Source organism: Gymnoscopelus microlampas (assembly GCF_963454915.1).
Source record: "Gymnoscopelus microlampas genome assembly, chromosome: 21".
NCBI lineage: Eukaryota > Metazoa > Chordata > Actinopteri > Myctophiformes > Myctophidae > Gymnoscopelus > Gymnoscopelus microlampas.
Window position 1 is genome coordinate 23,060,430 of NC_139958.1, and position 24,424 is coordinate 23,084,853.

The window sequence follows — 24,424 nt, forward strand, 5'->3', positions numbered from 1 at the left end:
TCTACAAAACATTCTCCCACCTGCACAGTGCACAAATAAAGGACAATGAAACCCCCAAGTAAAAGATCCCAACTAAACACCAAGACAAATGTAGACAAACACTTTTTTTTAATGTTACTTTTATTTGATAGCAAGTAACAGGAAATGGCAGGAGAGATAGATAGATGGTGAAGGACATGCAATAAAGGGCGGCTGCAGCAAGGACTGAGCTTTGACATGGTATTTATGTGCTCTACTAGGTAGGGAGCTGCTGCCTCCATATAAGCCTCCCCGCAGCCTGAGGTCCTCAGGGGAGGCCCTCTAGGAGGTCCCCAAAACACACCTACAACAAAGATCAGGATCTTTAACACCAATGTGAAGTCAGTCCTACTCTATGGTGCTGAGACATGGATCGGAGGACCATTGTAAACACTGCAAACCAAACCCAGTCATTCATCAACACCTGTCTGCGACGAATCCTCCAGATCCACTGGCCTAACACCATCAGCAACAAAGAACTGTGGCAACGTACCTGTGTAAAATGTGTAAACGACAGGGATGTTGTTTTAACAGTCATTTCTCTGTTGTTGTTGTTGTTGTTGTTATCCCTCCCCTCAGTCCCTAAATATAGCCCAACATGGTCTCGAGGTGTGAAGATCTGAAGATAAACTAGAAACTAGAACAGGGCTATATACTGTAAATGATAAATTGCGCAAGTTATCAACCTCCAGGAAGCAGAAGTAGAAGTAGTAGAAGTAGAAGTAGCACACATTTAGGGAGATTCTAAGAACACAGTAGGTAGTGGTAGCTGGTAGTGGTAGCTGCCTTTCACATTGATACATTTTGTACAGTAAGGTGAGTTCTCTGGCTAATGAAAATGTTATTTTATGTGCTGAAACATAGATAGTGTGAGGCCGTATGATCATTATAATTGTGTATGTTCCTGTGTATTTACAAGTTCTGTTCTATACCTTAGGAGAAATAAATACATGGAGGGATTGGAAGACTATGATTATGAAGATTATGTTTCAGACAATGGAACCGATTACAACTCATCTTCAGGTGATCTCGGAACTTTCAGTAGCACGAAGTCCTTATGGACTGATGTTCTGGTTGTAATCAATGTCATTATATCCATGATTGGATTAGGAGGAAATGCTTTGGTCATTTGGATGTCTGGCTGGAAAATGAAAAAGACTGTCAACACCACCTGGTACCTCAGTCTGGCCATCTCAGACTTTGTGTTCTGTGCCTGTCTACCCTTGGATACTGTCTATGCGGTCACTTCAAACTGGATTTTTGGACTGGCGTTGTGTAAGCTGACCTCCTTTGCTCTGTTTCTCAACATGTTCAGCAGTGTCTTCCTGTTGGTTATGATTAGCATTGATCGTTGTGTTATCATTACATTCCCTGTGTGGTCACAGAACCACCGGACACCGGCCAAGGCATCTGGAATGGTGGTCCTCATCTGGACCCTCTCTGCAGCCCTGGCATTGCCTGCACTGGTCAACAGACAAACCAAAGTCCACGGGTCTGTCACTAAGTGCTACAATGACCACATGTCCATCTCTAGACACAAGGCAGTGGCTCTGGTTCGATTCGTTTGTGGGTTTCTGGTTCCTTTTCTGGTGATTGTCTTTTGCTGCTTAATTCTGTGTATGAAGCTGAGAAATTTAACCATCAAGTCTACAAAGCCTTACAAGGTCATGGCTGCGCTCATCCTGTCTTTTTTCATCTGTTGGGTTCCTTATCACACCTTTGTTCTGGTTGAGTTTGACTTGCATAAACACCGCCAGGAAGTAATTGAAACTGGGCTGAAAGTGGGGGGCACTCTGGCTGCAGCAAACAGCTTCATGAATCCAATCATCTATGTGTTCATTGGCAATGAATTTAAGAAAACCTTCAAGCGGTCTTTCATGTCAAAGATAGAAAATGCAATGGCAGATGATGTTCGCACAGTTGCCCCAAACAACTCTAGGTCCAATGGCTCTTTTCAATTCAGAAGCGTAAGCCATCTTTGATCGTTTTTTGTTTGTTTCCATTATAACCAGAATCACCCCTGAAGGAGGAGGGGGGTATGTCATTAAAAATGTATGTGTCCATTAATTATCAGTTTTCTTTTTTGTTTGATTTTGTTCTTTACATCTTTTTTTGTTGTTGTTGCAGATGTAGCTATATGTACTTTAACCACAACATTAACCTGGTGTATCTATTTTGGGCATATCATTATACAGTAAGCAGAACTTTTAGAATAATTAAATCATTCTTAAAAATATATATTTTTTCCCCAACAATTTTCTCAAATAAACTACAAAACAACTACAAGGTCACAACTCACAATGCAACGCATCGTGATACAATGTGTTGGGAGCTTATGGATCGGCTTTTTTCACTATTTGTGGAAAAAAAAGAAGGCCACAAAAATATGAAATATAGGGCTTACGTTGTTGTGCTCCTCCCATGGGTTTCCAAAACTTGGGGTAGTCTACTACTTCCTGAGCAGGGTCCAAAAATCTGAAATTCAGGTGTAGCATCATTGTTTTAAATATATGTCATATTATATGTAAACATTTACATTTTCATATTAATTCAGTAGTATCATACAAAATATAAAGCTGCAGGTTATTTGTTTTTATACATCAATCCTGCTCCAGCTTGTGAGAACCATCAGCTCATTCTGAAGTCTGAATCCAGTACCTGTATCTTGGCCTCAATTTGAATAGAGGAATCAGAAGAGAGTACATTTTTGTAAAGGCTTTAATATACTTTATATACTTGTATTCATTAAAGTAAATGTATATATATTTTTAATCATCTATATTGCTTCTTTTTTTCTGCATGGGAGTTTTTCAGGAAGTGAAAATGGAAGTTAAGTGGACATTTTGTGGTCTATTGAGAAATCTGGTAATCTTAAATGAAAACTGCCATGTAAAGCAAAAAATGTAGCTCATCTCGAGGCCCCCTTAGTGGCGACATCACGAGCCAAACGCCTGACTTTTTGTTTACGAAGATTTTGGGTGACCGCAACTCATCTTCCAGAGGGGATGAGGCCTGGGGAAGGCTGAAACAGGCACGGTTTGTTGTTCGGAGTGACCTTCTCCTAGATGTGTTGCTGTTCAATGATGGTCCCCTTCTGCCCTTATATAACCCATACCTGCGACAGTGGTTGAAAGACGCCTTTATTGATATGAATAAACACATGTTTCTATTGCCAAAGCAAGTGTGAAATAAAACAATCAAAACTAAGAAATGTATGTAGCCTTCAATTAAAAGGGAATAAAGAAATGTATAAAAAGAGCTGTGTCACAACACATGCAGCTTAGTACTTTCTCAAGATTTTGCAATCACTCGGTATAAAATATTTGAGACATATAGCAGCAATTTTTCATGATATTGCTGCCATTTGTAGCAAAAGTTTTAGAAGAGCCTCTGGGGCCCAACAGTTTAGCCTGTAGCCACAAATATACCAGTTGCCATTTGTCGCCACGAGGAGGCACTGCAGGAGTGTTGACGGCGGAGAGGCTACAGAAGATATTTTATTTTCCTGAACCGATAATCTGACATCGTTGCGAAGATTAAAATATTGTTTATTTGTTTATAACTAACTGCCCCAGCTTTCCTACCAGTATGACGTAGATCAAACGTCTGTACTCTCCTTTTTTACAAGTTACATAGCCGTTCACAGTTCACAGCAGGTGGTATTTTTTCCCCTGTTTAGTTCCAACTTCCGTCCTTGTTTCTACCGCAGGAAGCTTTGCCTAGCAGACATAAGCAGGGCAAAAACAAACACCCTAACCAGTGTTGCCATGTGTGCTCATTATAAGCGACTTTGGGCTTCTTTATCTGTAAAGTTGCGTGTAAAAATTGGTGGTTGCAGATTGCGGGTTTTTGGGCTTGTTTAAGTGTACTTGCTTATTTAGGCTTGCTTCCAAATGTTTAATTATTATTTAAACCAGTGGTTATCAAATATTTTCATTAAAGTGTTTTGTGCCAGGGAGCATATCTGTGTTGTTAGAATGTTTAAAAACAAAAATGATAATCTAAATACTCCACATTTTATTACAAGAGTTTTTTCAAAATAGCAGATCAGGCTCACAACGCGTTGCATGTTGTGAGCTTGTAGATTTGCTATTTTCAAATAGCATAACCTCCTAAATCGCTTCTTTTGGGCTTGTTTTCCTAGACCTGGTTACTTATTTCTCTCGCCGAATGTGGCAACACTGACACTAACAGCACACTAAACATACGGTAGTGTACTCGACTCTCTGGTCTGGAGCTGTGATGCAATCAGCTGTAAGAAGAATATTATGTTAACTTACTTGAAAAGCTTTAGATTGTGTGGTGAAGAGAGGGTGCGTTATCCCACGACAGTAGTGACCAGTGTATTATTTGGTTTGTTTCATTATATAATTATCCGACAAAACAGCGAAAGATCCGTGGTTCTGAACCGTCGTTTGCTAACGTTAGCAGTTATTCACCGCGTTCAGAATAAGTATACGTCGTTAATAGTCGTTTGTTTAGATCAGTGGTTCTCAACCTTTACAGGCCGCGACCCCCCCAAAATAATCGTATTTGAACTGGGGACCCCCACCCTGATAAGCGCTTGGAATGTAGGAGTTGAGGCATTTAATTTAGTTTGACTCGGTTCCACAGATAAATATTGTGAAAATAGCAGATCTACAAGCTCGTGAGCTTGTAGATCACAACATTTTTTTTGTCTTTGTTATATTATTTGGCCAATGTGTGACCAGTTTTACAGTATTTTGAGGTATTGAAAAGGTTTTAAAAATCCTTAAATTGTCACTTCAATCAATGTCATCTGGGGACCCCCCCCAAAAAATCATGTGGGGGTCCTGACCCACATGTTGAGAACCACTGGTTTAGATCACCTGTGTTGATAGCAACCCTGCTTAATTCTCTCCTCTATTGTGTTCACTTTATAGTCATAATCCCCACCCAGGAAGCAGCATTTTTCGTATGCACATATTGTGAAGAGTTGGGGGTCAGCTGTTAGCTGGATCACTCCACATCACACCTCTTGTTAGCAGTGGATCTAAATGGCGAACGCCTCTCCAGCCTCTGGCTCTGCTGCTGCTGCTGCGGCCACCGAGAGCCCCCCGACCCCCGCAGGACCCAACACCTCCTCGACCACCGGACAGGCCGGGGGGGACGGAGGCAACCAGGACAGCACCTTTGAATGTAACATCTGCCTGGACACCTCTAAGGACGCAGTCATCAGCCTTTGTGGACACCTTTTCTGGTAAGCTACCAAGGCTTACTTATTTGTAATCATTCTAGCCTAAGCCTTGGATCAAGACTATCATAGATGTATTTTTTATCGAGTCTGACTTACTTTCGTGTATGCAAATATCAAAATCGATTAAAAAAAATTGTTATGATACTCTTGATCCAAGGCTATAATCATTCATGGGTCTATTTACTGTTAATCTCTCAAGACAGATTCTGCTTAAACTTTATTTTCTTCTTTTCTTTGCTGATGGGTTATAATAACTTTCCAGATAGATTTTCTGTATCTGCTGTTGCAGGCCAGAGTAGATCAGATACAGTCTACTACTCTACTCTAGGCTTACTGGATACAGGAAGAGTGGGCACCTGTTTGGAAAATGGTCTGAAGTAAAAGTAATGTAAAGCATACATGATTTGAACATGCAGAAGTACGGTACATCGTTATCAAACTTAAATGTACCCTCCAAACGTCTTGTTTATGCACATAATGACTGGCTAGCCACAGATTCTGCAGCAATTTTAGAATTATTAGGCCTTAAATGTCAAATGTTCATGCATGTTCAAATCATGTAATTACTTAAGACCATTTTACTTTTATTTCTTTTTTACATTTAGGAAAACAATTGCAAGTTTAATATTGAGGTGTACAGAAATTTGGGTACCCACGTCCCACTCTTCCAGTTACTGGTCTACTCTATTAGTCGACAGCACAAATGATGTCTTTCCAAAGACCAATAAATACTGTGTACAGGTGTATTTAAATTTGTATATAACCATCTAATCAAGTTATTATAGTTATATTATTAGCACGAGACATTGTATATTCATAATGTATGCATAGCCTACATCTCAAGCAAAATAGAAGAACACATTGTTTAAGGAAATTGGGTTAGACAGTGTCGTACAGATATCTGTTTAACACAAGCTAGTTTAGAGAAGAGTTCCTCTCAGCTAATGAAGTATGAATCAGTGTACATTATTCCATTTAAATTCAATATATTTAGCATAACATAACCTGTTTTATTTCTAGCTGAATGTTTTCCCTAATCAAACATTATTTTTCTCCAACCCTCTTCTTTTGTATGCCTCTCAACCAGTTGGCCTTGCTTGCATCAGGTAAGTTGATAGATGACTTGTTCCCTTTCCTATCCACCTATTTAACCACTTAAGTTTTAAGTCCTATATATTTCATTGTGTGTGAATAGTGAAAATTGCTCACATTGTGTTGCACCGCTGTGCGTTGTGAGCTTGTAGATCTGCCATTGTAGATCTGTGCTATTAAAAAATAAATAGATTCTAATCTGAATTCTTTTTTAAATACTACTTTATACATTTCGGGAAAATAGGGACACCAGGTTTAGAGTGCTTTAAAAAAAAACATTAACAGTGAACTATTTCATTTACTGTGTTGATGAGAACAAATCCATTCCCCTTTTCTTGTTAATTTTTAATTCAGTGGTTGGAGACTAGACCAAACAGACAGGTGTGTCCAGTATGCAAAGCTGGCATCAGTAGAGACAAAGTTATCCCTTTATATGGACGGGGGAGCACAGGCCAACAGGACCCAAGGTGGGTAACTATGTACTTTTATTTTTTATGTTATCAGGCTGTGGCTGACCCTCATGCTCATGTGTCAATTAATCACAATTACACTCATGCCACTGAATCTCATGTATCCATCACAATTACTCTCATGGCTCTAAATCTCATGAATCGATTAGTTACAATTGCTCTTGTGCCTCAAGTTCAAAGCTGACCACATTGTGTTATCATTTTGTGATGTATCTGATTTCTATTTTGCTTATAGATTGTTATTTTCAGCACTAGACCTATAGACAAATTCTTAGAAATGTTGTATCATATTGTTGTTTAATGTCAGGTGTTCTTGTCTGATCAAAAAATAACTTTGTTATAGAGAAAGAACGCCTCCTCGACCGCAAGGCCAGAGGCCTGAGCCAGAAAATCGGGGTGTAAGTACTGTACCTGATAATCTACTACTGTAACATCAGTAGTGCAATGTTAGCTGATGAGTTGCATTATCCATTCATGATGAAACTGTTACATTGGATGATGCAGATGCTGTAGTGCAAACTTCTGAATTCATTAATAAAATGACCTTTTCCCACTGGGATCTATTAGATGCTACTAGTGATGTGGAGACAGGTCCCTTGAGAATGACTACACATTGCATTCGATATTGCGTCACATATTACCTTTTGTGAAATAGTTTCCTCAGATATTTTATAGATGTGGCTAAAGATTGGGGAAATGTGTCAACTTGATCACCTTATTTATTTTATTTATTAAATTTTTCAGGGATTTCAAGGCTTTGGTTTTGGAGATGGGGGATTCCAAATGTCATTTGGGATTGGTGCGTTTCCATTTGGTATTTTTGCGACAGCCTTCAACATCAATGATGGAAGACCTCCCCCAGGTATTCATGTTTAACACAATATTATATTACGTTTTTGAACTCAACACATATGATATTTTACCAAGATATACAATAACCTCTGTTTAACTTTTAATTGTTTCATACAGCTGCCCCTGGAACACCTCAACACATGGATGAGCAATTTCTGTCTCGACTTTTCCTGTTTGTCGCTTTGGTGATTATGTTTTGGCTTCTTATTGCATAAACAAAAAGACAGGGCATTTTCTTTAGATAGTGACCCAAAAAATGCATTTGACCAGCAAAAAAGTCAGACATTATGTCACATCATCATTGCTCACATCTACTTGGTTCTGACATGCTAAATCTTAAGCCTTAGTCGATTTGTATGTATGCATTTGAAGACCCACTAGACAGAGTATTAATTACACCACTAACTGAAATCCAGCAATCTATACACAAAAACAGGTCACCAGAAACTTGCATGATGTGTCAGTGCCCACAAAGTTTTCGAGTCACTGGGTTATCATTACCAGCACATTCTTGATTGGTTGCAAAGCCCAGGCATTTAAAATAGTGGATGTGTGTAGGCGATCTACAAGCACACACTGCTTGTAGATTGTAGTGTTGTGAGCTTGTACATCTGCTATTTTTGGCACACAGCACCGGCACACAACAAACTCTAGATCAAGCGTTAGAAGCACACAGCATGAAACAAACAGTGATTGCTAGCAGGTTACAGATCACAAACATTGTCATTTATGTTTGCTTACTATAGGTTGGAATTTAAACTATGAAAGCAATGAAAAAACCTTGACTTGTTGTGACTACTGTATATGGATCACCCAGGCAGCTGACATCAGTGGAGGGCTGATGCAGCCATATGGAAATGTGCATATTGAAATTATTCAACCAAAGTTAAATATCACTTAAAATATATTTGGGCAAATTGTATATATATTTTAATGGCACAGTGGTTTTATTTTTTTTGTTGAAATCTGTCCAAAATATCAGTAGCTTGCTTTCATTATTTAATTTTCCCACAGTTAGAAAAAAAGAAGAAAATATGTAATTAGTGTAATTACATGTAACAAGCATGTATACCAAGATAGGCTGCGACCAGCTCTTGGTTTGTGCTTGAAAATTGTGGCCTGAAAGACTGACCGACCAACAGAGAAATTAAGCTGTGTGGATGCAGCTAAAAATGTGATTGAACAACATATTTTTTTAACGAAATTATGCATAATGCCATATTTCTTACTGTAAAAAAATGTCTCCAGTGTCAGATGAGACCGAGCAGATTAAAGTTTTGATGTTGTACATAAGTGGATGAAAGATTTATATTTAAAACAGTATTCTCTCCAAACTGTGTAATCATTATTTTGATTATTTCCTTGCTGTAATTAAATGTAAATTATTGTAGCATATCATCATTTGAAAATCAGATCAGATGAAGTCATATTAACAGTTTTCTAAATGTGAATTTACTTTAACAGGATTCTATGTACTGTAAATAAAGATAATATTAATCATAGTCTTAATATGCAAGAAATCATTGTCCTTTGCTTGTCTGTCTTTGTAAGGACTAGTGTGCTAGAGCAGTGGTTCTCAATGTAAGGTCCTTGCAGGGGTTCCAAGTAAATGATTGATTGTTAGGATTAGGAACCAAATGGACCCTTACAGGTCTGTAACTCAAATGAACCCTCAAATGGATACGATCATCCATTTGGTTCCATTTACACTCTCGGACTTAAATTAAAACTGAGGATTTTACAGTGTAGGTTGGATAGAGAAACATTTTATCAAATGGGTGTCCATGGCTTAATGCATATCAAACAGAGTCCTGCTAGATGAACATGGTAATAAACATGTCTTTCTCTTCATAACTGTATTTATCTGTGTAAACAGCTTAGTCACATTAGTTATTCGCTTGACTTAAAAGGTTAGGTTAACTTAGGTTAAGCATGTAAACCCTATATACTTATTTGACCACGGTCCCACATGGGGTCTATACTTGGTCCCGTCCTTTTTTATCTACTACACCAAACCCTCTTTGCCAAAAAATGCCAAGTGTTCGCCCCAAGAATAGGGATGTTATGTTTCATGTGGTTACATCACAAAGGATGTCTTGATTGCTTCAAACTATTCAGTGTATGTAACCATTTCAGATGCTGTGCTTTTTCCCTCTGCGATGGAGGATTCATCGTCAGCATAGACATGGTCTTTGTTGACATTCTCTTTTGGACCATTTCCTTCTCCAGTAAACTATCTGCATCAGGAAATTGATTACGGTGCAAGAAACTTAAGGGTTGGTGGTCATTACAGTTCCTTTGATGTACTATTGTTCTTGCTCGCTCCCCACATACAGTAGAGCTTGGAACCAGAAGTTTCCTGGTTCAATCCCTGGCTCCTCCTGGCTTCATGTGGAGATGTCCTTGAGCAAGACACTACCTATGCTCCCGTTGTGTAGGTTGGTGCCCTGCATGGTTACCTTAACTTCACCATTTGTGTGTGAATGTAACACATTGTAAATTGCTTTCGATAAAAGCACTATAGAAATGCTGACAATTTATGATATTTATTTGATGTAATAATCTTAGCAAATTTCCTCATTAGCCATTTCACTATTACAATATTTAAATGCTGTTTCATGCTGTTGACAAGATTCCTTTTTTCCTGCAACCAGTAAGCATGAAAGCATAAACGGTTAAATTGGTCTGTAGCAGTGTTTTGTCAAACCACATTGTCGTTGGACTGACCTGAACCCTGCAATCAAGTTCTGCCCATACTTGTCAAGGATTATCATTATCAGCAGCAGCCAAGAATAAGGGTTTATTCTGCAGTATTACAGTGCAAGTGCATATGTATTTAGTAGATATAAACAATTGTGGAGATTGAAAAGAAAAACAATCTAATGCACAAACATATATATAAAAACTACTGTATGTCATTCCAAGCCAGTTTACAGAGGCTAAAATACATTGTAGAGCTGACCAAAACATTCACCATATTCTATATTTCTTAGTTATAAAGACATGCATTGGATTTCTATTTATTCCTTTCGGGTCCCAGGGGTGAACTATTTCTCTGGCCCACCAGATCCTCTTCCAAGTTCTTATTGCCAGCCTCATCTTCAGACAGTGTTATTTGAACTGCTGTGGTCACTGGTCATGGTATTTTCCTCCACAAGCTCACAAGCAAGGTTGGAGAAAGCAGAGAGGGGAAGATTGACTCTCTGCCTTTCCCGGTCACACGTTTGCTGTTCCTGATTTCTCCTGAAGCGTTGGCTTCTGGTGTAACAAAAATCACAGAAATTCTTCACGTATATTGAAACTAATGTCATGCCAAGTTCTCTGCCCATTCAAACATATATTCCCTGAAATGTCACAATTATTTCAAAAATAGCCAATCTACAACTCACTAAGTTGTGCGCTTGTATTATTTTTTACTTTTTATGTTTTTTGCCTCTAATGACATGCCCACAATTGGGATGCCAGGGTTAAAATGGTTCATCTCTAATGTATATCGTGACACTAATTCAAATGAACAATAACACTGTATTTACCTTTTACAGCCTCTCTCTGTTTCTCTCATTAATGGTATTTTGAGTTCTGGACGTTACCTATTGTAGATTCACTAATATCATCTTATCTTCATGGGCATTATTTTATGCATAGTTCTTTCCCTTTCCATTCCCCTTTTATTTTTAACCACACTGACCTCTTATAAAAGAAGCAAAATGATATGCCTGATCCCACCAGTATGATGATGGTCATAAGGAGTGTTCCAAGGACATAACCTGTGAAACAATGGACAGATGTTGGTCAGAGATCACTACAGTGAATTGTACATTTTACTATAATCATTCATATCACTTATTTTTGATTCAAACTCTATCTAATGAGGCAAGTCACTTAAAAACAGATTCCGCTAGCTGTGGCACAGCGACTATTTACCTGGTCAAGGGCAGGAGTATGTCCTTAACATGCATGCCTTTAAAGCTGCAATCCAGAACTTATTTTAATGAATACAACCTTATTTGAACTATTCTGTATGTAAGTATGTTAATACAATATAACTAGTATCTGCAGGGGTTTGAGGTGGTCTTCCTACTCTTCCATTGAGAAAATAGACCCTGCTGGTTTCAGTAGGACACCTATTGGCTGACAATTAGCATCCCCTGAAGCTCATAAGTGCAATATCTCCCATGGACAAGCGGGGATTCCATCTTGGCTGAAGTTTGGTTACCCACGTGGGAGACCAGGGACATGAAACTTAGAGATTGCAGCTTTAATAGTATTGGCAAGTATTTAAAATGTTTATCTTGAATATTTGTTAAGAATGAGCATCATATAACAAAGAAGAAGTAGGTAGAGCCTAGAGGCAATGACACAAGATTCATACCAAGTACTCCTAAGTCCTTTTTCTTTGTCCTTGGGTGGACCTGCGGATGAATTCCAACATCTGTAGATCTATCTTGACCGTGTCCCTGGATCGGGGGACCCTCACTGTAGGGCCATAATTGGGGGGATTGTTGAATTGCTGTTGTATTCTGGCCAAGGTGGGATGCTACAAACATGATAGAACAATTTGATAAATATTTCATTTATTCTGCTATCTTTCTCACACCAATATGGTAGTAATTCAACATTATGTTTGTTATTTGCAATCAGAGTAGTACTATTGTACCAATTTTTACCATCTAATATGGTCTATTTCATAGGATTATATATGAAGAATGGTGCATATCCTTTTATAAGATAGCATACAAACTGCTGTATAACGTTGCTCTGATGAACCCTACTGCACGAGCTCTATGAACTCTCCTTTAGAGTCTAAAGCATTATGGTCTGTGGAGACCAGTGCTTATAGTGCACAAAAACACTGTGATTGTGTGGGTATAAATGTCTGGGCCTAGAGAACCATTGGAAACAGTGAAGAATTGGCAACAATAATTGGGAACAGGGAGGAATTGGCAATCTCTTGATAAAGGAAAGTTAGCGGGCATTATTTATCTAGCAAAAGCATATAGGTTATATCCTGGTGCGGATGTTTCTAACTTCTCAACTGACTTGAGATTGAACATTGGCATGAAATATGCTTGTGTTGACACTGAGCAGTGTACAGAGAGGGAGGAATCATCACTTCAGTTTTACACTTTACTGTTACATTCCACCAATTCATAAACAGGGGCAAGGAGTTGAATTTAGGATACAGGCTATGAAATGTATCACCTTTGCAAGCCATATTATGTTATTAGATTATTGATATATTTTATCTTAGATATTTGGTTATTTAAAATCAAAGTAATACATTATTTTAGCTCATGTTTACCTGTGCTAAGGTCTTGCTGAAGTGATGAATTGTGTACCCTGGTTTGATTTAGCCAGATGGATATCTGCAGCTTATCACTGTGTAAGCCTTTATTAACAGAAGAATATTCTAATTAGTTTAGTTGTACACGAAAATGTGACAGATGAACAAGATCAATGTACTTGATTCTCTTAAATCATATATTAGATTCTGAATTTCCCTCCATGGGTTAATAAGGTTTATCTTATCTTATCTTATCTTATCTCATCTTAGCTTATTATAACTTAGCTTATCTCTTCAACATAATAACTCTAATTTAAACCTCATCAAGATCATCATGCTTAATACTAATACAATACTACTACTACTGCTTACCTTGGATGCTTGATATATCACCAGTCGGTGTGAGGGTGAGGAACATTAACGCCTTCAACATTTTCCAATATGGTGAGCGCCACATTGCAAAACGGCAGTATCCAAATGATCATACACTTTTCTTCAGCACATGGTACTTCTTCCTCTCGAGTGTGGCAAAATGAACAAGACAGGTCTCGGTGCCTTACTGCCTAGTCCCACCCAGATTTCTGTTAGGTCATAATTTAGTGTTTTTCAATATGTAGCTGGATATTATGATCCTATTGGGTTTTAATAAAGGATAGAATATCAATACATTGATTGACTTTATTCTCCTGATGTTTGCCTCCGTTTGTCTTAGTGCAGCAATTGGACTCTACTGAACTCCAGTGGAACTCTTACTGTACTACTATACTGTAGTCCTGTGAAGCAATGAGAGGCATTATGAAATTACATTGAATTACAAAAAGAACCATCAACAATACAGACAAAATTACAGATTTTTTCTTATTTTGGAATCAAATAGCATAGTCAAAATATCCCATTTAAAAGAAATGGCAGCCTCCATTAGACTATTTTTTTGCACCCAATATTGCAATTCCAACAAAGCAATCCTTTATCATACTAATCCCCAGTAATGAATTGTGAACCAGTCGATGTGATATAATTCTTTCTATTGAGAAACACAATAACTGCAGATAACAATCTCAGCTCAGTAAACTATACATCAACAATCTGGTTGCTATTAAACCCAAGTGAAAAGGATGTGATAGTGTTTATTGTTATCTGTTTTCAGAAGCCCTTACGAGAGGAGCTTAAGACAGATTGTGAAAATCCATTAATTCTGTGGAAAAAGGGGGTGTATTTGCCTTGTATGAAATAACAGGATTTGTTGGGAAATGAATACAACCTGTAATACCTGGCCAGAGCACAGAAAGACTGCTTCACACAGATAAGCACACCCCATGCATGACTGTGAATACAAACATGGTTGTATGTCTTGTCTACATATTTCATAATAATTGTTCTCAGTCAAGTGTTGTCCGCCATACATGCTTTGTTACCACTTATAATTTTCATTTAATTCTTGTAGGATAAATTACTAATGTGTGTGTAGAAGAATGTGTTCAATGTTGTCATCTTTGTGTGACCCTGCTTTCTTTGATTTGGTGAATATGTACCTGATAGTTTGCACATACCATTGATAAAGCTAAATAGGAAACTGACATTAAGAAATATATTCCTGCTAATCAGGTTTTTCGCCACACCAAAGGGTTCATCTTTAAGCCCGGGTTTCTAATACCAGGCAATCCCCTTTTCTCTAAAACCACAACAATAAGGATCTTAGAAGCTCTCCACTTCTCATTTTATGTAGTGAAATCTGATTTCTTTTTGAGAAAGGAATGAGGCAAGATTAGTTGAATCTGCTGTCCTCTCTAACCCCTGCACAAAACTGCCTAGATTAGCAAGGAATTAAGTTTCAACCAATTTTGTGTGTCTAGTACATAGGGGAGATTATGTTTTTACACTTTTTTCCCCCAACAATTTCACTATAAGGACCAGGCACTCTGTAGAACACGGAATAGAAGGCAAGGAGAGGCTGGACCTGAACTATCTAAAACGGTTTCTTTCAAGGAGGTTGCAGTTGGTTATATTGCGCAAGAATTGTCTGGAGATGGATGGATTGATTAAGACAGAGAGACAGAAGTTCCCATTTACAATTGAAAATATACTGAAGAAATATCCCAACACTAAAGAGGAATGCCGACAGAGTGGTGCTGCTGGACAAAGGGAAAAGGCAGGCATGCCTGGGAATACTGCTGAAGGGCAGACAGAAGTTCATCACACTTGCTTATGCTGCTGCTACTGTAGCCAATGTGGAGAGGTGTTCCAAACTGATTTTATTCACGAGTGTAAGACTGAAACTTGTGTTGCCTTGTAGAATAATATATGATTGCTGTTTTTCCCCCCCTATTAGTTCATGTTTATGTTCATGTTGGATTAACTGATTTCAGAGGGGATTCAACATTTGTCTGATCTAAAATCAGGTCTCTTGTGTCACAGCATGCCAGCATGGATGGTCTAGAGGGACGTTCTCAGACCCTTGTAGGCGGGGAGACACTCACAGAGAGGAGCTGTCTGTCAGTCAGCTCCAGAGACGTACCCGGCGTCACCGCACAATTTTCACAGAGGATCAATTGGATGCTCTGGAGGAGCTGTTCCTTCAGAATCAGTATCCAGATGTGAACACCAGGGAAAAACTAGCACAGTGCACGCACTTAAAAGAGGAAAGAGTAGAGGTAAGATTGTTATCATATTGTATGGATCTTGAGAATGTATTTTGATACTTCTTAATAGTTCTTCATAAACACCCACTTTAGCTTCAGGGGAGATGTAATTCCTTTCAGAAGTCAAGTGGGATGGGTGCAGATGCGCATTGGAAAAGCCTGTGTATGTTATGTACAAGGCTTTGTTTTTGTTATCGAATCCTATTATGGCAAGCTGCTTGGTGCTGGAAACATCAAAGAAAACAACAACAACAACTAATTATTGCTTTGAAACGCCACAATACAGTCTGTAGGATAACATTATATCTTTTTCCAACAGGTATGGTTTAAGAACCGAAGAGCAAAGTGGAGGCGTCAAAAAAGACTATCATTTGGTGTAGTTTCAGAAAACTGAATTATTGAAGTCTATGGACAGTGTGTGTCTGAATTATTGGCGTTCATGGTTTTGTGTGTGTGTGTGTGTGTGTGTGTGTGTGTGTGTGTGTGTGTGTGTGTGTGTGTGTGTGTGTGTGTGTGTGTGTGTGTGTGTGTGTGTGTGTGTGTGTGTGTGTGTGTGTGTGTGTGTGTGTGTGTGTGTGTGTGTGCGCGCGCGTGTGTGCGTGCGTATTTTTGTAATGCTTGTGGAAATTTCTTCCTGATGATATTGTTAAATATGTTTCTCTACCCAATCATTAGGCCAAACATCAACAAAAATGTATCCCATTTTTCACAGTTAAATGTGGCGTATTCATGACACTATTTACCACAGCTGATGCTACAAGATCTGGCAGACAATAAAGATGATTTAATTTATCTTAAATTGTTGGTTTCGTTTTGGAGTTGTTGAAAACATTTGCCATTTAGAGAGCAAATTAAGTTCCACCAAACCGATATTACCTGAAATATTTCTGGTTTGGTAAAACTGCACTTTAATAGACAATTTTCACTTTTTTATTGCATACTCCTTGATGGGATTTAAATATGTGTCTGTTTATGTGTATTCGTTCAGGGGGTTTCAACTTTTTCTTTTGTCATGGACCCACAAAATGTATTTTCAAAGGACATGGACCCCCACATCAAATTATACTGTCCTAGGGACATTTTGGTTGAAATGTAATTAAAGCTGCACTATGTAACTTTCCTCTTCTACCCCAGATTTGTACCTGTTTTCCTGCGCAAGTGCTGCCATTTTTACCATTGAGCTAATAGAGCCTGCCTGCTTGCTCAGGGGATAAATTTAATCTCGACCATTAGGTCAAAATTCGTGTCAGATCCTAGATGAGACTGAGACATGACCTTTGACACAATCTAAATGTCTCAATGGAACAGTAGAGAGACCAAATACAACCACCCCAATAAGTTATATTAACATACTCTACCGTACAGATTGGACAAAATTAAAATGTATTCAATTAAAGAAAGTTACATTGTGCCACTTTAACTTTAACATACCCTTTTCATACTTTTCAATTGTACATGAGAAATACAGTAGATTAATAATGGTGATATTGAAACATTGTTAGAATAGCCTCAAATGTTTTGTTTTGTAATAATTTCAACTGACTTGAATTATAGACAAATACACAAAGATTTGGAGACCCCACTGTAGTAACTCTGAGGACCCCCTAGGGGTCTCGGACCCCCTGTTGAAGACCCCTGGTCTACTATGTAAATAATGGTTAGTACCCCTTTAAGAATCTGATTAACTTCCGCTGACGTCAAGCACGCAAACTGACGCAAAGAAGAAGAAACGTTAACGTTGCGTTGTTGTTTTCCATGAAGAGGTGGCCACGGTCTACACACACTGCTTGTTTGATTAAAATCAAAATAGTATCTTAAGTAACGGTGTATTGTTGGTGACGGTAAGATGTGTATATTCCCACTGTCATACCGTAGTTAAGTCCGAGACCCGTATTGATTGGTTAATTGTTTTTCTATTCGGCATTCTGAGAGGGACCACGGCGAGCTAAGCTAACGTGCTAACAACAACGTCACATAATATAATTAGATAATCACTGTAATAACGTCAGTATCATGGAGGGAAGTGCCAGCGTCAGAAGATCACTGCAGTCTACACTGGTCCCTGTCACCTCTGTCACCACTGTCGCCCTCCGACAGCAGCCTGAAGAGGAGAGCCCTGGGACCAAGAGAAAGGTCCTGGACGAAGAGGAGTACATAGAGGTATATATTCCTGTTAAAACCAGTGGTGGAAGAAGTAAATATTTTTTACTTGAGTAAAAGTATCGATGCCACAATGTAGAAATACTCTTGTTACTTCTTACTAAGTAAGAGTTTGGTATTTCAAAGTTTACTTGAGTAAAAGGTACAAACGTAGTGGCATCAAAATTTGCTTAAAGTACCATAAGTAGAAAGTACTCATTGTGCAGAATGTCCCATTTCAATTTTTCAAATGTATAAAACTCTTTTGAAAATAGCTGATCTACAAGCTCACAATGTGTAGATTGGCTATTTTCTAATGGCCGAAATGTATATAGGGCTGAATGTATTTTTTCCAATACTATTCTAAATCTACAAACTAACTAGTAACTAAAGCTTTCAAATAATTGTAGTGGAGTAAAAGTACAATATTTGCCTTTGAGATGTAGTGGAGTAGAAGTAAAAGTACTGAAAATTGGAAATACTCCAGTAAAGTCAAAATACTTGAAAATGTTACTGAACAGTACTTGTGTAAATTGACTTAGTTACGTTACACCACTGAAAACTTGCTTTCCTTTTCTTTGATCAATGAAACTTTGTCACTAGATTTGCTGTTATTTAGAAGTGATTCTCAAATCATAAACATTGATTAAATTATTTCAAGGAGATTTTTATTTGTATTTTTTTTTTTTAATCTCTGGCACACCAAACTACACTGTAAACTGCTCTTTTAAACTGTAACCCTGCACACTCCGAGAGTGTACTGTACAACTGGAATCAATTTGTTTCATATAAAGAACATTCTAGGAGTTACAGACCCAGAAGTTGCTTGCTGGTGCTGAAATTGTGCATTTCACTTTTCTTATTCAAAGATTCAGAAATATTATTTATCACTCACTCATGTGAGTATGTGCAGGGAAATGTTGATGAGACATGTCCCGCAGACTGTGCTGCTGACAATATATAATATTAACAAACATACTAAAACAACAGGGTATAATTAATAAGTTGAGAAAAAGTAAACGGTGAGAATAGAAAAAAAGGCTACTCACACACATACACTACAATGTCACATATCTACCACTTGCCATAATTCTCCTTCTTGTGCTTATTTGTTTCTAACAGAGTTTAGAGAAAATCATTCAGCGTGATTTCTTCCCTGATGTTACAAAACTGCAAGCTCAGAAGGACTACCTAGATGCAGAAGAAACTGGTGACCTTTCAAGGATGAGAGAGATATCCATCAGATATGGCTCATCTCTGACTAAATCTACACCACGAGCTTCAGCACCATGTAAGTGAGGTGAAGAGTGAGCTGGAAAATTTTGTTTTCTTTTTCTACTAGCGCTTTTCAGCATTTTTATTATGCCTGGTAATAGTACCTCACATGGATCATGTGGTCAGTGCACACCCCCCTTAAACTATTGCAACCTACCATCTATGTAATTTATATTCAAACATGGGGAAACAAAATTGAAAGAAAATAGCAGATCTACAAGCTCACAACCCGTCGCATGTAGATTGGCTATTTTCACCGTACGACACCATCGTACTATATATAAAACGTATATAAAAGGGTTTTGTATAATAATCATGAAGGAATTTCACATCGCTGTTGCTCAAAATGTGTTTTTGTTTAATAAATTGTCGATAATCAAACGTTTCAACCAAATATTATTGTACTTGGTTGGATTTTTGTGTGGCTTTTTGGTGAGTGCATGTCTTCTCCTGTTTCTTGTCTATATCAGATGTGACTCCAGCTGGTTTTGAGACGCCAGAAGGGCATGCAGGAACTCCCGCCTCCACACCTGGCCGAAAAGTTACTGGCATAAAAGGTATAGATGGGGATATTTACCTGACCTTCTCTCTTCATAGTTTTTTTAGTTAAAGGTGGGGTAAGTGATTTGCTTTGGTTAAAATAAGTGTTAAATAGCTCTATATTCTGATAGTACTCATTGCTATAGAGTGTTTGTTCAGTATTAGGAGTCTCCTTGTCTCTCCAGCTCTTTATAAAACAGAAAAAATGCATTTTCGTTTCAGTTTCATTTCCAATTTTATCCAATCAGGATAGAGAACTCAATCAGGATATAGATTAAACAAGTGAAATTGGAAGTGATGACACTAAGAAATGAGCAGGCAAAATTGGAACTGGAACACTATACAAATTAAACTTGAAAATGGGTACTTTCTCCTGATTGGCTGAGATTTTGACACCTACCGAAAAATGTATTTTCTGTTTATTAAAGAGCTGGAGAGACAGGGAGACTCCTGTTACTGAAAAAACACTCTATAGCAATGATTACTATCAGAATATAGTATTTTAACCTTTTAACAAAATACTTTTTGTTTTCACCAAAAAATATCACTTACCCTACCTTTAATCATAACTTTTAAGGCAAAATTATACTTAATTACGTGAATCGTATATATGTATATGTATATGTGTGTGTGTGTGTATATATGTGTGTGTGTGTGTGTGTGTGTGTGTGTGTGTGTGTGTATATATATATATATATATACACACACACACACACACACATACATACGTACGTACGTACGTACGTACGTACGTATGTATATGTGTGTGTGTGTGTGTATGTGTCACAGTACGATTGGATTACCAGTCAGATTGGAGAAGGTGCACTCGTTTCACTGACGGAGGCACGCCGCCTGTAGGTGACTTGAGCCACAGGAGGCACCGCCGAGCGAGTGTGGCGAAGTCACCTTCAGTCAACTCAGTGCCGTCTGAGTTATGTACCGATAGGGACAGAATGGTAAATCTATTAGTCTCGGTTAGCCTGGGATCAATACCGTTTTCGGGTTTCTGATCCGGTCGGAGCGGAAATAATTTTACGTCATCAGGTGGCCGTTACCAACGACCAGAACCACCGGCGCCGTGCACCTCTTGTACTTGTTTAGTTTTGTATAATCGGTTTGTTTATTTTGGTATTATAATGGTTTGGTATGTTTGTCGATCTTTTATTCTAACTCGTAGCGCGACTAAACTAATTCACTTGCATTATGTGGGGGACTTCTTTTGACGGTGGGGCCCCACCCCACCACGGATGAGCACAGGAGGTGAACTCGAAGAAAACAAGCACTCCTTTTTCAATCTGACTGGTTCTTCAATCGTACTGTATGTATGTATGAGTGTATGAATGAATGAATATATATATATATTAGTCCTAATAGTCATTGTATTTTGCAAAAAGCTTTACAGTATTCCTTATATTTTCATCGATTGTATACTTTTAGAAAAGAAGGATGACGAGGAAGAGAAAGAACTACCTAGTCTGGATTGTTTCCTTGCCAAGAATACCAGTGAAGATAATGCCTCATTTGAGCAAATAATGGTGCTGGCAGAAGACAAGGAGAAGTTGAGACATTCATGGTTATATGATGCGGAGGCTGAATACAAACAGGTATATATGCATTGCAATGCAAGGTAATATAGCACATTACACATTATAATAGCACAATGCACATAACATTTTTTATATATGTTCTCATCAAAGCTAAATGGTTTTGTTTTGTTTTTTCCTCCTAGCGCCATGAAGAAAATCTTGCCTTGCCATCAGCAGAGAAGGCAGCCATTGATTGTGTCAAAGCTGGACTAGAGACCTGGGAGTATAAAGCAAAAAATGCTCTGATGTATTATCCAGAGGGTAAGGAGACTTGGTATACTGTTTTACACACATGCTTGTTCATGGCAGGATCCAAAAGCAATTTGTGGCATTGAAGAAATTGATTGTTTTTCTTTTTTACAATTTTAACAATAGGAGTGAAAGACGACGATGCTCTCTTCAAGAAGCCAAGGGAGGTAGTCCACAAGAACACACGTTTTGTTGTAGACCCGTTCAGCAAAGCCCTCAACAAAAGCCAGATTCAACAGGCTGCAGCCCTCAATGCGCAGGTAAATCTTAAGAGCCATAATGATGTTATGTCTGAGGTCATATAATGTAAGATTGATTTGATTATATTTTAATGGATATTTCATGCAATGTAAATGCAAATATGTTAGTCGTTTGAAAGGGAAGTGCAACATTTACAATTGCCTTTAATTGTTGCAGACCTGTTTTTAATTATAAGTATAGTTTTGGAAGTACTTGGATAAAACTTCCTTCATAGTTTAATTTGTATACTATGAATGCAAAATAATAGGTAAATCCCAACTGAAGCTAATTTACCCTGTTTTGTGCACAGTTCAAACAGGGTAAAGTAGGGCCAGATGGGAAAGAACTTATCCCACATGAATCCCCAACAGTGAATGGATATGGCTTTGAGGGAGCGCCCTCCCCTTCTCCGGGTAAGTGTGCTTTTAACATTATATCCAACATTGAACTTAACAATAACATGTAGTTTTTTAGTATGTCTTGCTTGTGCTTTTTAAGACATATTTCCCCAATTCTGTTTATTTTCACTCAGGTGTAGGCGCAGATTCCCCTTTAATGACCTGGGGTGAGATAGAAAGTACCCCTTTCCGTCTCGATGGGTCAGACACCCCATATGCTGAGAGGAACCATGGCCCGTCATTTAAGGTATTAAACTAGTGGTGGTTGATTCATCAAACATTAATTAATTTAAAGTGAAGTGTCAAATTCACAAACTAACATTGAGATAATTTTTGCCAAAAGATTCCAGAGCCAGGAAGAAGAGAGAGATTAGGTTTAAAGATGGCCAATGAAGCTGCTGCCAAAAACCGTGCAAAGAAACAGGAAGCACTGCGAAAGGTCACAGAGAACCTTGCAAGGTAAATAGTTTCGATTAAGTACAAATAATGTTGTCATACAAAAGTGTTGACTTTTATGCCAACACCACCTACGTATATAGCATTGTTTGTTATATATATTAGGTTTTTCATATGAAAAGGTGTCACAACTAACGTCCACAGTCTGACATTCTTTTTTTGTAGAAACATTCCTCCAAAAGACAAAACTTGGATTCCTTATATCTTATCTCTTGAGGGTAGGAGATGCCTTAAAAGTCACTCATTTTAGTGTTCTCAGTACAGACTCCTCATTAGTTCAAGTCTGAGAGCTCAGACACGACAGAGTCCAGAGAACATGCGATTTTAATATGTGATTCAAAATGTTTTTGTTTTTAAACAAACTAAGACAGATAAAAACAAACCGTTGAAATATTATCTTTGTCATTTGTAAACCAGATTGCAGTTGTCGCTTGTTTTCTGTTGATAAATTGAGAATAGTTAGTATAATTTAGTGTTGCTATGGCTTTTCCTTCTGCTGTGGGTTATCTTCCTCTCCTAGCCACACTACTGTCACTGCTCTTTCATGAATTGGCTGAATGTAATACACTGCCCTCTTGTGTCCATACATGCTAATAACATATCTTTCCAGAAATAGATATACAGGAAAACAGGAAATTATTTATCTATGAATGCACAGAATCTCTGTCTTTCTTCAAACTTGTTGTGTATCGCCATGTACAGTATATGTAACCACTGACATTTTAGACCCTGCTAGTCTGCCTGAATGCTGCTTGTCTTGTCACATCGTCGATGTTCATTGTTAGAGGACCACGATGGAAATTAGCTGGCTAGCTGTGTTTATATTCTCTGCAATTTAGTAATTCATTATTGTCTGCCATTGATGCAGCCTTGTTTTTAAACTGTCAAATTCATTAATTCTATGTATTCATTGATTGAGTGTATTACTTTAACTCATTCACTGCCTGAATTATTTCTGGCCGCGTTTGCCCACTGCCAAGATTTTTCATTGAAAAAAAAAAAATACTCAGGAGCCGAGATACAGAATTTTTGAGTTTTAAGTTAACAAGGAAGTGGATGGGAGTTTAGATCTTTGAAAAATCATATCTCCTTAGTCTTTGGGTCAAATTATTATTATTATTATTTTTTTAAAGTCGTTTTAGTCATTCTAGGCAGGCATGGCTTATGGGACAGAAGTCGTTTTAGTTTTTCTAGGCAGGGAATGAGTTAACTGACTTATTGTAAGTATTAATGTGATTTGGCAAAAAAAGTAATGGGACACAGTTCTTGCCTATTATTTGTTACATGACTTTGTAGGAAATAAATGTGTCGCTTTCATACTGATTTAAACTAACAGACCAACAACCTCTGTTTTGCAGTCTCACTCCAAAAGGCCTGAGCCCAGCCCTCACCCCTGCCCTGCAGAGGCTTGTAAATCGGACATCTAGTAAATACACAGACAAAGCACTAAGGGCAAGTTACACCCCATCACCCTCACATAGAGCCGCGACTCCTTTTGGTGGCCCAGCCACACCCACAGGCACACCAACACCCACCAAAACTGGTACCCCTTCCTCTCAAGACCCAGCCTCCATCACAGACAACCTACTGCAGCTTCCCAAGAGACGAAAAGCCTCAGACTTTTTCTGATAAGGGTGTACCTATGCTCAGAAGACTATTATGTCTGGACAAAATGACTTTTTATCGTGTGATCCACCTTTGCCCAAATATTAGAAGCACACCTATGTTCGGTTGGATGGAATATCACATTGAACAGGGAAATCTGAAATGGTGTACTTATTTATGTTATTGCTCTGATGCTTAAAAGTAGGCCTTTGTGAAATCCCTTTTTTTTCTCCTGTCATTTTGTTTTAATTCTTACTAATCTTTTTCGGTCTTGGAATCATACATAAATTGTGCATACATAAAGCTGTATTTTGTCTATCAACATTTGTCAGAAATTATAAAGACACCATAAGGTTTATAAAA

The 24,424-nt window shown here is 38.1% G+C and overlaps 4 protein-coding genes across 6 annotated transcripts; all 4 read left to right on the top strand.

The window, feature by feature from the left end:
• Nucleotides 1-744: 744 nt before the first annotated feature.
• Nucleotides 745-3,075, top strand: LOC311037592 (chemerin-like receptor 1). Of its 2 annotated transcripts, XM_084046819.1 has the most exons (3): nucleotides 745-834; nucleotides 956-1,041; nucleotides 1,129-3,075. In XM_084046819.1, exons 2-3 carry the CDS (start codon nucleotides 969-971, stop codon nucleotides 1,998-2,000), a joined length of 945 nt encoding a protein of 314 aa, XP_083902945.1. In that variant the 5' UTR covers nucleotides 745-834; nucleotides 956-968; the 3' UTR covers nucleotides 2,001-3,075. The 2 variants fall into 2 exon arrangements, with proteins under 2 accessions (XP_083902945.1, XP_083902944.1); XM_084046818.1 differs by having other exon boundaries at nucleotides 956-3,075.
• Nucleotides 3,076-4,199: 1,124 nt separating this feature from the next.
• On the top strand, nucleotides 4,200-9,153 carry rnf185 (ring finger protein 185). 2 transcript variants are annotated; one of them, XM_084046294.1, is made up of 7 exons: nucleotides 4,200-4,272; nucleotides 4,923-5,239; nucleotides 6,324-6,342; nucleotides 6,683-6,795; nucleotides 7,142-7,196; nucleotides 7,543-7,660; nucleotides 7,768-9,153. In XM_084046294.1, the coding sequence occupies exons 2-7, from the start codon at nucleotides 5,037-5,039 to the stop codon at nucleotides 7,863-7,865; spliced, it is 606 nt and encodes a 201-aa protein (XP_083902420.1). In that variant the 5' UTR covers nucleotides 4,200-4,272; nucleotides 4,923-5,036; the 3' UTR covers nucleotides 7,866-9,153. The 2 variants fall into 2 exon arrangements, with proteins under 2 accessions (XP_083902420.1, XP_083902421.1); XM_084046295.1 differs by having other exon boundaries at nucleotides 4,236-4,331.
• Nucleotides 9,154-14,960: 5,807 nt separating this feature from the next.
• Nucleotides 14,961-16,004, top strand: LOC311037498 (visual system homeobox 1; the record flags this gene model as incomplete). Its single annotated transcript, XM_084046674.1, has 3 exons — nucleotides 14,961-15,198; nucleotides 15,350-15,585; nucleotides 15,893-16,004. 3 exons carry the CDS (start codon nucleotides 14,961-14,963, stop codon nucleotides 15,965-15,967), a joined length of 549 nt encoding a protein of 182 aa, XP_083902800.1. The 3' UTR covers nucleotides 15,968-16,004.
• A 1,311-nt stretch (nucleotides 16,005-17,315) lies between these two features.
• ess2 (ess-2 splicing factor homolog) lies at nucleotides 17,316-24,424 on the top strand. Its single transcript, XM_084046673.1, has 10 exons — nucleotides 17,316-17,733; nucleotides 18,835-19,003; nucleotides 19,458-19,544; nucleotides 20,965-21,131; nucleotides 21,257-21,374; nucleotides 21,489-21,622; nucleotides 21,913-22,015; nucleotides 22,135-22,247; nucleotides 22,344-22,459; nucleotides 23,815-24,424. The coding sequence occupies exons 1-10, from the start codon at nucleotides 17,587-17,589 to the stop codon at nucleotides 24,083-24,085; spliced, it is 1,425 nt and encodes a 474-aa protein (XP_083902799.1). The 5' UTR covers nucleotides 17,316-17,586; the 3' UTR covers nucleotides 24,086-24,424.